Source organism: Sinocyclocheilus rhinocerous, unplaced genomic scaffold (assembly GCF_001515625.1).
Source record: "Sinocyclocheilus rhinocerous isolate Xijiao unplaced genomic scaffold, SAMN03320098_v1.1 scaffold1295, whole genome shotgun sequence".
NCBI classification, from domain to species: Eukaryota; Metazoa; Chordata; class Actinopteri; order Cypriniformes; family Cyprinidae; genus Sinocyclocheilus; species Sinocyclocheilus rhinocerous.
In genome coordinates this window covers 1,775,228-1,789,555 of record NW_015660499.1, presented here as the reverse complement: position 1 = coordinate 1,789,555, position 14,328 = coordinate 1,775,228, and the positions used below count along the sequence as shown (strand labels likewise).

Below are 14,328 nucleotides of genomic sequence, written 5' to 3'. Positions count from 1 at the left end.
AATTGTAACATATTTAGATATAAGTTCAGCGTATGCAGGATGATGATGCATCAGCCAATATGTTATTAAAGGAAATAAACAGAAACATTTGGTAAGTTAGGTGTCACAGAACAAAATGTAATATTATTCAAAGAGGCCTTCTTACCTTATAAATGCCGGCTAAAGTTTTACAAAGGCCATAAATGACTTTTGATATCAACTATTTTATTTAAAATTGTCTTTTGACGATTGAATAATTGAATGACCAATGACAGGCAAAGCAGAAACCCAGTAAAAAAATTTTTTTATCTGAATGGTTAATTTATTCTATGACTTTTATACAGGCATATTGATATTTACATATTTAATTGCCCACAACTGCAACAATATGAATGCAAATTATATTATTTCCCTCAATTAGCCTTTAGGTTTTAATGAAAAGCGATGTACATCTAATTCATGGAAATACTGAATAATAACCCTATTAATTACAATAACTATTACATTTAAAAAAATTAGCAACACTAACCTCTCTAATCCTCAAAACTGTTTCGACTCACTAAATCTTACAAATGTTGATGTTCAGATGAAATGACAAAATTTATGATCTACTATGATCTCACGCTACTTATAATTTCTGCTTTTCTTTTGCAGAAAATAAACTACAACTTTGACTAAATCTGGGTTTCTCCGGTTAGACCGCAATGAACATTTCTAACGATCTGCACTGAAATCTAATTGGATATTTAGTCCTATTGCATTTTATATAGAATGAAAGAAATACAATACTCTTGGGATGTATTTTTCTGTTTCAAGTCATTTGAACCATGACTCGAAAGGGCTAAAAAATCTGAGGGCAGACCAAAGAGTGCCATAAAGCACTGTCATTTGATATCTGTGACACTGATAAGAATGAAGTTAGTAATTGTGAGCAAATCCTCTTCATAACAGCGGTTTATTAAACTCAGGTGGCTTTAATAGCACCATTTATCAATCTGACAGCTATACACACCTGCACATTTGAGTCAAAAAAGTTCACCATAAAGTACATTCTGGTCTCATTATTAGTGATGCTCAGGAAACCTCCCTGAATGACAAACCTGGAGATGCAAAAATGTAAATAAACATAAAATGTAAACGAATCTTAATGACTATCAAGGCTGAGTCAAGACTTTGTCCCCAAGCAAATCACAGCACATGTGCGAGCTCTTCTTGAAGCCATTATCAGTTTTATATCTAACATGTTTTGTGACTTCAATACTTCCATCTCATCTGCCAACATGTTATGAGAGGAAACCAGTGGACTCTGAATATTAAGTTGAGGATGTTTGGTATGAATGTTAATTCAGGAAAACCTCCCAAAGAGCTTCATTAAAAACCCTCCTGAAAGAGAAGCACATCTCATCAAAGCCCTGATCAAATGTCTTTTACGATATTAAAGCTAATTCATGTAATCTCCATTTATGTGACACGTTTTCTTCCGAATGGAAAATATTGCATGTAAATACATTTAACAAGCGGGGGAAAACAAACCAAGCTCTTAAACTGTTTATTGTGGTTACGTTTGTACGGCAACAGGATCTGCGGCTGATTCAGATTAAACCTTTTTCAGCGACAACAAATTTGTGTTGGGCGTATGATGCAAAACAGAATCATTTTAAAAATAAAAACTATATATATTTACAAAAATTGGACTATGTACAGAATAAAATACTTAGCCTACTGATAAATGCAGAGTACATACTGTATTAAAAATACTAAGTGAAACAGCAGTAGTTTGCACATTATTGTCTCATAAAAATGCATGTATTAAGTTATCAGCTTAAAAATAAAAATTATTTTGCATTTTTATGTTTCTATATCTAGGAATTGAACCCATAACCCAGGCATCGCTACACAAGCAAACAAACAAATAAACAAATAAATGAAAGAAAGAAAGACTTGCTAAAAATTGTGGCATAAATCTACTAGCTCATTCGTCACACTGCCAATGGAAGGTCAAGTTGAGCGCATTACATTGTTGATCTGTTTTACATTGCACATTACAGCAAATGTACAGGATCCGGATATTCTATGTACACACAAAGAATTCACATACTGTGAACTGTGCACATATAATTCAGAAATAGGAAGACTAGTAGACTTGTATGCTATTTCACATGTAGCTTAAATTTGATTGGACTGCTAAAGTTACTAGATTTTTGAAAAAGAACAAAACATTTTGAACATATATCCATAGTTTTAAAGGAATACTTCACCCAAAAATGAAAATGTGCTGAAAAATTTATTCACCCTCAGGCCATCCAAGATGTAGATGAGTTTGTTTGTTCATGGAAACAGATTTGGAGAAATGTAGCATTCCATCACTTGCTCACCAATGGATCCTCTGCAGTGAATGGGTGCCGTCAGAATGAAACAGTCTACTTTAGCCAGAAGCAACGGTTTAAAGTTAAACACGTCTTAACAATGGATTTACACAGCTTTTCACTTCATAAGATGTTAATTGAGTGGTGTGGATTACTTGTGGATTATTGGGATGTTTTTATCAGCTGTTTGGACTCTCATTCTGACGGCACCCATTCACTGCAGAGGATCCATTGGTGAGCAAGTGATGGAATGCTACATTTCTCCAAATCTGATGAAGAAACAAACTCATCTTGGATGGTCTGAGAGTGAGTATATTTTCAGCATATGTTCATTTTTGGGTGAACTATTACTTTCAGTTTCTTTGCCATCAGATTAAAGTTAAAATATCATCAATCATATTATAAAATTGACATTGCATAGTTCTTGGTGCATACTGAATTATATAATAAGAAGACTGCATTTATCTTTCAATTCAGCATATCCTATAGAAATGTTGATTTGCCATTTTTGTCGCCCTGAGAGTTCAGATGAGACAAGTCTTACATTTGATAAGATCTCTTTGCTGAGAGGTTTTGCTTTAAATGATTTTTTTGGCTTCATTATTTACAGCCTTACTTGTTTTATTGTCCTGTGGCAAAGGTTCCTCTGAAGCTAATGGAAAAACAACCTTCAAAAGACTATCAAACAGAAATGACACGCGCTTCTGAGGCTGATTTGACTGGGAGGTCTTCAGGCTGCGCTGTAAACGTCTGGTAGGAAGCCTAACTTTCTTTCCATGACGGCAGAACTAGACATAAGAAGTGTTCAGAGGCAATACAGTAGTTAATTGAGTCAAGGACATTGTTACCCATAATGCTAAGATTTTGACACATGCCACACCAACACAACAGTCTGTTCAACATCAACATTCAGCAAGTTTCAGTACATCTGTGATCAAACTTGTAACCTTTACAAAGAAACTCTCATCTTAAATGAAGTTTATTATAATTGTACTAATTTCTCTCCCAAAAATGAGCATTCTGTTATTATTTACTCACCCTCATATGCCATTGTTATTCTGTGAAACACAAGAGAATAAAAAAAAAAAATCAATGGCATCTCTTTCCATAACATTTGATGTCTGTCAAAAAAAACAAAAAAAAACAACAACATTTAAATGATCCTATAAAGGCCCATTGGCACAAACAAACAACAACTACAACTATAGATATACTTATAACGATGATCATGTTAGTGCACAAAATACTGTTCTTTTTAGCAGCATCATATGACCCCTTTAAACGTACATCAGCTGGGAAAAAAAATGTTCTGAAAGTAATTTCCGACAATATCGTTCCTCTGTGTCATTAGTATTATAGCTGTGGTGTGAACTTCCCTATTCTAAAAGAATAGGAATGAATATTAAAACCTAAGAGTTATCGTCCTTGGTTTGAAGCAGCCTGTGCACAATATTTCATAAAAAAAACTTTTGTGAGGAACAAAGTCATTCTTCACTGATAACCTTGCCCTCCACTGCAAGATCTGAAATCACTTTCACACACATTCAGATTTTCATGTTACAATTAATCACCACACAAATATCTGAATATAAACAATGGAGAATAAGATTTGAGAGCTGCAGTTAATGTAACGCAAAAACCACAAAAGTTTGGCCTTGTTGTGGCTCCCAAAAACAAAGATCAGGATCTGGTGCTCGCCTTACATAATAATACAATATTGTGATTCTAATGTACTAAAAGAAGTTACCTCAATTACTGGTCGTTGCAGTCTGTTCTTCACCATTATGACCTGAATCAGAATCCCATGGCTCTGAATAACTAAAATTCTAAAATGAATGCTGCAATAAATGTATCTATTTCAGTTGACTGACAGATACTGATTTGGATACGAGTCCAGCTCTCGAGGATCTAGTTTTAGGGTCTTTATGTATGTAATAGTGCACAAGGGTTTACACCATAAAGATATTTGCAGGACATATTACATATTTTTCAAGTAGTAGAAATTCAAAAACAAACAAATAGGCCTCAAAACCACAAAGCCTCATTAAACCTGAAAAAAACAACAACTTTTTGGTAATTTTCAGTAAATTACGTAAAAGAGATGTTTGCACACTTAACATTTTGCTACTAAAAGTGAAGTATAAACCAGAAGCAAGATGTCACGATTAAAAGAGAAAATGAAATAACCTTTGTGCGGTTTCTTAAATGCTCAATCATTGTGCTTTGCTGCGCTTCTTGTTGAACGTCTCATTCTCTTAAGAAGTCATTAAAAGCCACACAAACAGTAACACATTGCCCAAAACCATCTGCAGCATTTGAGGGGATTTTATGCTTGAAGTTTTGAAAGTTTCCCTGTGGTTTGGTACGCATGTTGGATCTAAATAAAGTGACTTGTCAAACGGCCACAGGAAGCTCAGAGCGTCTGTGAAGCCAAAACAGAGGCAGATTTCCAGTAAACATGAATTATTCTGTGGCGAAACCATCCCCGTTTGCACTTACGAATGGGGGTAAGATGTGCCATGTGCTACTATGCAATCAATTTGAAAGTGCCATAATGCAAAAGACTGTTTATGGCTCAAAGAAACAGATCATCCAAAACTTCCATCACTTGCTCACCAATGGATGCTCTGCAGTGAATGGGTGCCGTCGGAATGAGAGTCCAAACAGCTGATAAAAACCTCACAATAATCCACACCACTCCAGTCCATCAATTAACATCTTGTGAAGCCAAAAGCTGTGTGTTTGAAAGAAACAAATCCAACATTAAGGCATTTTAACATTAAACCATCACTTCTGGCCAAAATACGAGTCCATAATCCATAATAATGCTTCATCCAGTGAAAAAGTCCATCCCCTTCTTTCAATGCTTTCATTTGTAAATGGCACTTGAGCTGTGCAGATTTCTCTCCTGATTCAGACCAGATGATTTTTTCATTGGACAAAGTTATGAAAAATGTTATGGATAACGCCATAGAGGACCTGTATTTCACCTGGAACCAACAGTTAAAATGTCTCAATAATGGATTTTTTTCTTACAAACATGCAGCTTTTCTCTTCACAAGATGTTAACTGATGGACTGGAGTGGTGTGGGTTACTTGTGGATTATTGGGATGTTTTTATCAGCTGTTTGGACTCTCATTCTGACGGCACCCATTCACTACAGAGCATCCACTGGTGAGCAATGTAACGCTAAATTTCTCCAAATTTGCTCTGATGAAGAAACAAACTCATCTACATCTTGGATGACCTGATGGTAAGTTTTCAGCAAATTTTCATTTTTGGATAAACTATTCCTTTAAAGCTCATTGTAAGAAAATTACATTGTTACAAAGAGATTTTGGTGGAGCTTTAGATATGGACACCTGATAGCAAACTTTCTTTTTTTTTTTTAATCCATTGATAAAAATGCACGAAGAGTTTTTAGTCTTTAGAATAATAAAACACAAAATTCAACCAGCATTCAACAATGGTAATCACATTTATACAAGAAAGAAAATTCTAATCAGTTGACAATGCAAAGGACAAACACACAGCAGGTTCGTCTAGAGGCAAAACAATGACTTGAACTGGATGATACACATTAAACGGTTTATGAAATTGTGAACAGGAGATTATTTACGCAGTGCAGTAACTAAACATGTTTTATTGTATTTGTTCATGACCAAACACTAAACTATTCCCAACATAACATTAAAAAAAATATTGGGGAAACATACTAGCTACATTCCTAAACATTTAAATTAGTCTTCATATAAAATCGTTAAATAATTAGATGAAAAAGTACAATGAAATAGCGAATTAAATACTCAATTTAATGTTGAAAATAAAAACAAACAAACAGATAACTCTGCATGCATTCCTATGGGACTTTCAGTTAAATAAATGAATGAAATGAAAAATCGACATCAACATCAGCGTGTAATTTTGGACAACAACTTCAGATATGATTTTAAACTATAATTTTGGTTCCTAGATGTATAAACCTGGGACTGGTTTTCCAGTTCCAATTCTTGGATTTTAAATGATATTCAATAGAAATAAAAAACGGCTTGCTAATGAGTCAAAAACAGGCTTGACTGATGCCGGAAAAATCCGTTTTGAAAGTTTACTGACTGCCACAGACATGAAGAGAATATCAGATTTGTGGTTAATTTCAGATTTAAAAACAGTCAAAATAGTGGTTAGAACATGTAACAATAATATAGCTGCTTGAACATTATAATCCACACTGTAAGAAAACGAAAACTCATCCGAGTGTTTGATTAAAGTCTCACAGTGAAGGTCTGGTATCACTTTGAAGCCTTTATATAAAATGCATTATAAAAGTAGATGTAACGCATTAATTATGCCTCGTAATGCACATTATAATGTATTGTATAATTACAACAATTGTAATCATTGGAGGAGTACAACAAACAAACCTTCAAATATCATAATGCATTTTAACTTTGGTTACAGTTATTTATGAAAAGATATAATGCATTATGACGTATATTATGAATACCTTTATAATGCATTATGCACAAAGGCTTTAAATAAAGTGTTACCAGATTAATTAATGTGATATGGAAAAACTACACAATTTAAATCAAAAAGTCTGTAAAAAAAAAAAAAAGTATTTGTTTTACAGAACTTATGATGATTTAGATCAGTTGCATGTTTTGTTTTTTCCGTATTACAATAATGTGTATTTGTGCATAAAATAAGTTTCAATCTCATGAAAATGTCACATCTTTCTGGTCCTAAAAATAGCTTGTTTTAAGCAAAATTTTATTTATTTATTCAAATCTTGGGATGAAATATGACTGTGGAAATATTAACTTGTTTATAAAAAATAAAAAAAACACCATAAATGTCAGAAGCCACAAATGGACTGGCAGAAACAATATCCAAGTACTTGAGCACCTTTCAACATCATAACATGAGACGGAAAGAGAGTAAAATCTCAGTAAAACATAAGCAGTGGTGACTGGAGTGACAGATCAGTTCAGGAGGGACGTTACAAAGACAAAAAGGGAAAAACACAATATTAAAACAACGCATTCCTGAATCGTCGCTTGTCTATGTACAAGGGTTTGTTCGAAGTCGGAGTGTTTTTGTTCTAATCTCTTTTTCCAGACAAACACAAAAATATTGAAATGCTTGAGAAGTCCTGTAACAGTGCAGTGAACTGGGCTCCATTTCCAAACAAACTAAAGTCATGCAGTCACTGCCATCTAAATAAAACCGAACTCTTCCAACTCTATGCATTTGACGCATGAACACAGACTTTGGGGCTCAAATAAGAGTTTGTCCAAGTGTGACCCTTTATAAAGTCATTGCGTTAACAGCATCTCAGTCCAGCAGCCAGAATAAGTCAGAACGCAACTTCAGATGCAATACTTGTCGCATAACAAAAGAAACACGGTCGTGGTTTTGATTTGATCACTGTAGCGATAGATCCAAAGCTCTTTAGGTAAAAGCAGCATCAACTTAAGAGAGACTGAACTTGACCACATGAAATATTTGTTAATTGTATGCAAACAAAGCGAACAATATCCTTATTTTTCCGTCTGTCGAACTAGTGGGTTTCAGTTGTACTTTCAGAGAGTCTCTGCTCAGATCAGGTCTTCAGAAGCCAGAAGAGCGTTAGGCCTCGGAGCCCAGAGATGTTCTGGTGGGACTGGGCGGCAGACGGGCCGCGGCGCTGTGCTCCGTCCGGAAACTATATTCATACTGACACAGACACAGACAGAAAGAGTTAAACACCATCTGAGAGAGAGTTTCACAGCACACACTGACCTCTAGTGGATCAGTCAAAAACAGCTCACGATTCCACTGATCTAAAGCTGAATTCAACATCGTACCATTTGTGACCCTGGATCACAAAACCAGTCATAAGGGTCAATTTTTCAAAATTGAGATTTATACATCATCTGGAAGCTGAATAAATAAGCTTTCCATTGATGTATGTTTGTTAGGATAGGACAATATTTGGCCGAGATACAACTATTTGAAAATCTGGAATCTGAGGGTGCAAAAAAATCTAAATATTGAGAAAATCGCCTTTAAAGTTGTCCAAATGAAGTTCTTAGCAATGCATATTACTAATCAAAAATTAAGTTCTAATGTATTTACAGTAGGACATTTACAAAATATCTTCATGGAACATGATCTTTACTTAATATCCTAATGGTTTTTGGCATAAAAGAAAAATCTATAATTTTGACCCATACAATGTATTTTTGGCTATTGCTACAAATATACCCCAGCGACTTAAGACTGCTTTTGTGCTCCAGGGTCACATTTATTCAAAACTAATTATATTAAATAAAATTTAAGGCAAATATATAAAATTATATATTAGGCAAAATGCAATATTTGTTCTAATTGTTCAATATTTGTTCTAATCGTTATACTATTATAGTTTTTTGTTCATTTAAATCAATTTTGTTTTCACTTTAATTTTAAATTTTTAAAATTTTGTTGTTTTTGTTATTTTGTCTATATAGTTTTTATTTATTAATTTGAGTTATTTTAGTACTAACGTTATAACTGTATATAAACGTCGCAGTGGCAACTAGCTTAAAATAAGTTTAAGCTTTTTATATTTTATTTTAGTTAACATTTATTTTATTTTAAGTAACAAGAAAACTTGTAATAAATTACTTGTAATAATAAATTTAAATTACTTGTAATAATACATTTATTACTACAAGTACGTTTTTTTTTAAGGTTTTAGTTAACTATAATAACCCTGATTCGTTCACTGAGCATCATGAGAATAATAAACATACAAAAACACATAACAGACACAAAATGTTGAGGAGATTTGATGTGAAATTGAACTGGACTTATTTGAATACCTCTTTATTTAAATAAAACATTTACTACATTCTAAAACCCCTTTAAATATCCATTGTAATCAATAACCATTATTGATTGTAATGCCCTGCCTCTTTGCCCATTTAAAGGTTAAAACATCAATGTCCAATAAATAATTAAACATATTACTGATAATAATCACAATAAACAATTCTTCCACCAAAAATAAAGTGCATAAGGGTCTGTTCACACCAAAACCGCAACTATTTTTTAAAACCGTACGCTTATAAGTTAACATTACAGTTATGGTTCTTGGTGTGAACAGGCCTTTAATATAATTATAATATAACATCTGACTGTGGATATTAGGAAAATGAATACATATTTAATTGATGTGCATATAAGGGATATTTCACATGACTTTATTCAATCAGATTTAGAGTAATCCTTTTTATAAAGCACCGGAAAACTTTTTCGCATTTACACGGCTCGAAAATACCTGCTTGGAAACAAAAGCAACAAACAAACTAGCACTAGTCATGGTTGAAACTCAACAGATCCTCACCTCCTTCTCAATCTCTGCAAGCGATTTGATTCTGATGCCCATTAGATCCACCTGCTGCAGCTGAAACACAGAGAGACACTGTCAGACTAACACCACAAACTCCTCCTCACTGTCCACGTCAGTTCTTATGCTAGTTTTAAGTACCTAAAATCTTTCAAAATCTACATCTAATAGTACGGTGCTCTACAGAGTGTTTAAGAGTTCATATGAAGCACGCGATTGGTTGATATCAGACTCACATCACTGGAGGCACACGCAAACTTCTCCGAAATCATGAAAGGCACTCCATCCATAGCTGAAAAGTCAAAAAGTCAGTATTAACCAGAGCTCACCAGACATAATATACTTTGCCTTGCACAAAAAGCCACGAAATGTTAATATATCATTGGCTGATGACATCTACGAAATAAAATGATTTGTAAGTGGCTTTGGATTAAAGCATCTGCTAAATGAATACATGTAAATAAAACGGAGACATTTTTTCCCACGAATGTGTGACAAACCGAGAAGCGTGCAGTAAGAAACGAGAGCTCAGAACAGAAGGAGAGATATTCTGCCTCATCACTGAACACCATCCGGAAGAGTTAAGCAGATTCCACCTCCAGAAGGGTTTATTATTACATCCCTAATGACAGCAATCATGAATCCACACGGACGCTCTGAGCGCTGATGGATTATTACATGCACTGACCTTCATCTCAAGCAGTCTAGAGATGCACAATATATCTGATATATAATACACGACTGTTCAAAATTTGGGGTTGGTGAATATTTGACTTTTTTTTTTTGGAAAGAAGTATTTTTGACTAACCAAGGCTGCATTTATTTGATAAAAAAAAGAAAGTAAAAATAAAACAAAATTATATTTAAAATCACTGTTTTCTGTTCTAATATATTGTACAATGTAATTTATTTCTGTGAACAAAGCTGAATTTTCAGCATCATTACTCCAGTCTTCAGTGTCACATGATCCTTCAGAAATCATTCTAATATGCTGATTTGCTGATCAAGAAACATATCTGATTATTATCAATGTTCATATTTTTGTAGAAAACTATGATTAATTTTTTTCTGGTTACTTTTATGCATAGAAAGTTCAAAAGAATGGCATTTATTTGAAATGGAAATCTTTTTCAAGCTATAAAAGTGTGACATTTTAATCAATTTAATGCATCCCTGCTGAATAAAAAGTTTTAATTTCTTAAAAAAAATAAAAAATAAAAAATCTTAGCCCAAATTTTGAACAGTAGTGTATATTACCGATATACTTGATGCAGATAATATCAGGGCTTATTTTTTCTAACTTTAACTTATAGAGTAAACCTACAAAGCAAACTCTTTTTTTTTCTCTATTTTATAACAAAGTGATTATTTTTTTCATTTGTAAAAGCATGTCAAATTCTAGATTGGAGCTCTAAGAACATTCTGTCACTGATTGGTGGTTTCATGTTACAGTCCTCTCTATTTAAATGTTCATGTGATATTGAAGGCGTTCAGTTTGGGTCAGGTTTTGGTACCAGAGATGGCATAGAGGTTGGAGTTCTGGTGTTCAAAGTCTGGTCTGGTTGTGCTTTTTCTGAAACATGCCGGCAGGGTCATGGATATGTGCCTGCAAAGAAACACAAAAGGAAAACAATTAGCACTTAATCAAATAAATATTCAACGTATCTTCCTTCTCAGTCCTCACTATTATCACTGTGGTTTGTGTATCATCACAGCTGTTTTTCAGACCAAATGTCATTACCAATCTGTCATCTGACTGACAACCTTACTGATGACTGAAAGTTGTGTCTGTAACACAGGCGTGCAAATTGTGATATTTCAGTCTCACAGGCTGCATGCTGAGATCTACATCCTAATAAAACAAACTGTTCGTCTCATGATGCTAGAACCTTTAAACACAGAATTTTTCTGAGTTTTTTAAGCTTTATTTTTAGCAGTTGTGCTTTAAAGAAAGTCAAAAATATAGATATTTTTAGTGGCGGTTCTTTAAATAGCACACCAAACAACGTGCTTTGCTTTAGCTGTTAGTTAGCTTGCAAAGTAAAAACCGCTCAGAAAAATGTCTTTGGTCATTGTGCACATCTTACGCATCCTGTCACGAGTGTTGTGTTTTATAATGGCGTGACAAGCTAAAAATACCATTAATTAAAAAAATTAAAAAATAAAAATGTTGCGTTCCATGTAGCTGTTTTTCATGCAAGAACCAGTGTTTTTGTTTTAGTATTATTTATATATTTTTCATTAATATTTTGAATAAGTTTTCATTTTGATTTTTTTTTTTACGTTTTAGTAATTGTTATTTATTATTTTTTTTTAGCTATAATTTATTTTTATTTCAGTTTGTAATTTTAGAACTTCAACTTTTATTTCAGTTGATTGCCAAGGCAATTCTCTCTCTTTTTGGTTTAGTTTTCATCTTATACTTATATTTGATCTTATTTCAATTAATTAATAAAATTTTTTTAAATAGAAAAATGTAATAGATTGATTAGAAATACAACATTTATTTTTACTAGGTTTAGTTAAAGGAACACTCCACTATTTTTGAGCCACCAGACCCGGAGATCGGCTGAATGGATTCGAAAACGGTAAAACTCAACTGTTTAACTCTAGGGGAGTTGGAAAATGAGCCTATTTTCAAAAATAGTGGAGTGTTCCTTTAACAATAACAACAATGGCCAGAACATATTCTATGCAAATTCCCCCTAAAAAACGTATCCGATCAGGGTTGGTTCAACCTGAAACCAATCAATAATACAAATCTTCAATGAACCACTAGTTCAGGGAACTAATTTGAACTAACTACTTGGAAACAAACATTATGCATTAGAAACTTTCATTTTTGCGATTACACATAAGCAACTGCTGCTAGCACACACTCAAATAAAGCTGTGCATTTACCACAGATCCACTCATTAACAAGAGAATGCTCTAGGCTTTATGGCAAACACCCACCATTAAACGCACTCATAACATGACTAAGTCACCGCACACATGACACATGCTCTACCCAGTTGATGTTTTCAGTATGTACTGTATGTGTTCTGCTGGCAGCTGCAAGGGAAACTCCACACATCACGAGGGACAAAACAACTGTATATAAATAGAATTTGGTCGTCTTGGACAGCTGATATTCTCCCTTTGTGATTTGGAAAAGATAGATGTCTGGGATAGTGGTTGTACACGATGTTAAAATGTTTCCTATTCAAAAGTTTATGGTTCTATAAGATTTTTTAATGTTTTTGAAAGAAGTCTCTTCTGCTTCATTTTTGTGATCAACAATACAGTAAAACAGTACTATTGTGAAATATTATTATTGTGGAAACCATACATTTCTGCAAAAAAAAAACATTTATTGGAAACAGAAATCTTTTGCAACATTATAAAGTTATTTACTGTCATATATAATGTCGTTTTCCATGATACGACCCTTGAATTGTTGTGCAATGCTGTGAGAAAGAGTCCAGACATGTGTTTCAGGGCCACAGATGAGATGGCCACTCCCTCATTGAGATGCATTTCTGCTTGTGTGACTTCACTGCACTTGTATCCTGTTATATATAACAAGATCACGGATGGACAGTATCAAGAGAGCAGACAGACAGAGAGGAAACCATGAGAGGGAAACAGCTGGAACAGACACTTCCCATTTGTGTCAGAGAAACGCCTGGGGCGTACAAAATCCTGAGACACAAACAAGCCCGTAAACATCAAGTATGGGAGAAAACGTACACATTTTACACAAGTGTAGCATGTGAAAACACTCCAAATAAATAGTTTCATTAGTCCAGTTATATCATGGAACACAGGATGTTTTTTTGCTTATTTTGCTTATTTTAATATGCTTATCCAGAAGGGATGCATTAAATTAATCAAAAGTGACATTAAAAGACATTTATAATGTTACAAAAGATTCAAATTAATGCTGAACATTCTACTCATCATTCTATTCATCAAAGAATGCTGAAATAAAATGTGTCACTCATTTATTCCAGAATATAAGGAATGCTGTGCTGGACCTGCCTATTAAAGGGTTAGTTCACCCAAAAATGAAAATTAGCCCATGTTTTACTCACCCTCAAGGCGTTGGTGTATATGACTTTCTTCTTTCAGACGAATCCAATTGGAGTTATATAAAAAATTGTCCTTGCTCTTCCAAGCTTTATAATGGTAGCTTTATAATGGCATGGGCGGGTGTTTTTGTTCAACAGTCCAAAAATAGTCAAATAAAGTGCATCCATCCATATTAAAATGTGCCTCACACGGCTCCGGGGGGTGAATAAAGGCCTCCTGTAGCGAATCCATGCGTTTTTGTAAAAAGAAAATATCCATATTTAAAACTTTTGGACTGTTGAATAAAAAAAGCTTGGAAGGGCAAGAATAATTTTTAATATAACTCCGATTGGATTTGTCTGAAAGAAGAAAGTCATATACACCTAGGATTCCTTGAGGGTGAGTAAAACATGGGCTAATTTTCATTTAGTTTCATTTTTAACTAACCCTTTAACAAAGTGTTTTTACTTGGGGTGTAACGGTTCACAAAATTCACGGTTCGGTTCGATACGACACAGTGGTGTCACGGTTCGGTACGTTTTCGATACGGGGGGGGG

The 14,328-nt window shown here is 33.9% G+C and overlaps 1 protein-coding gene across 1 annotated transcript in view; it reads right to left on the bottom strand.

The window, feature by feature from the left end:
* Positions 1 to 7,021: 7,021 nt before the first annotated feature.
* The window catches only part of LOC107725155 (multivesicular body subunit 12B-like), a 29,891-nt gene continuing 22,584 nt past the window's right edge, over positions 7,022 to 14,328 (bottom strand). Inside the window, exons 8-11 of the mRNA XM_016534321.1 lie at positions 11,233 to 11,324; positions 9,955 to 10,010; positions 9,716 to 9,775; positions 7,022 to 8,061 (exon numbers count right to left, since the gene is read on the bottom strand). Of these exons, the coding sequence (XP_016389807.1) occupies positions 7,975 to 8,061; positions 9,716 to 9,775; positions 9,955 to 10,010; positions 11,233 to 11,324 (295 nt within the window). The 3' untranslated portion in view covers positions 7,022 to 7,974. The remainder of the gene's footprint in view (positions 8,062 to 9,715; positions 9,776 to 9,954; positions 10,011 to 11,232; positions 11,325 to 14,328) is intronic.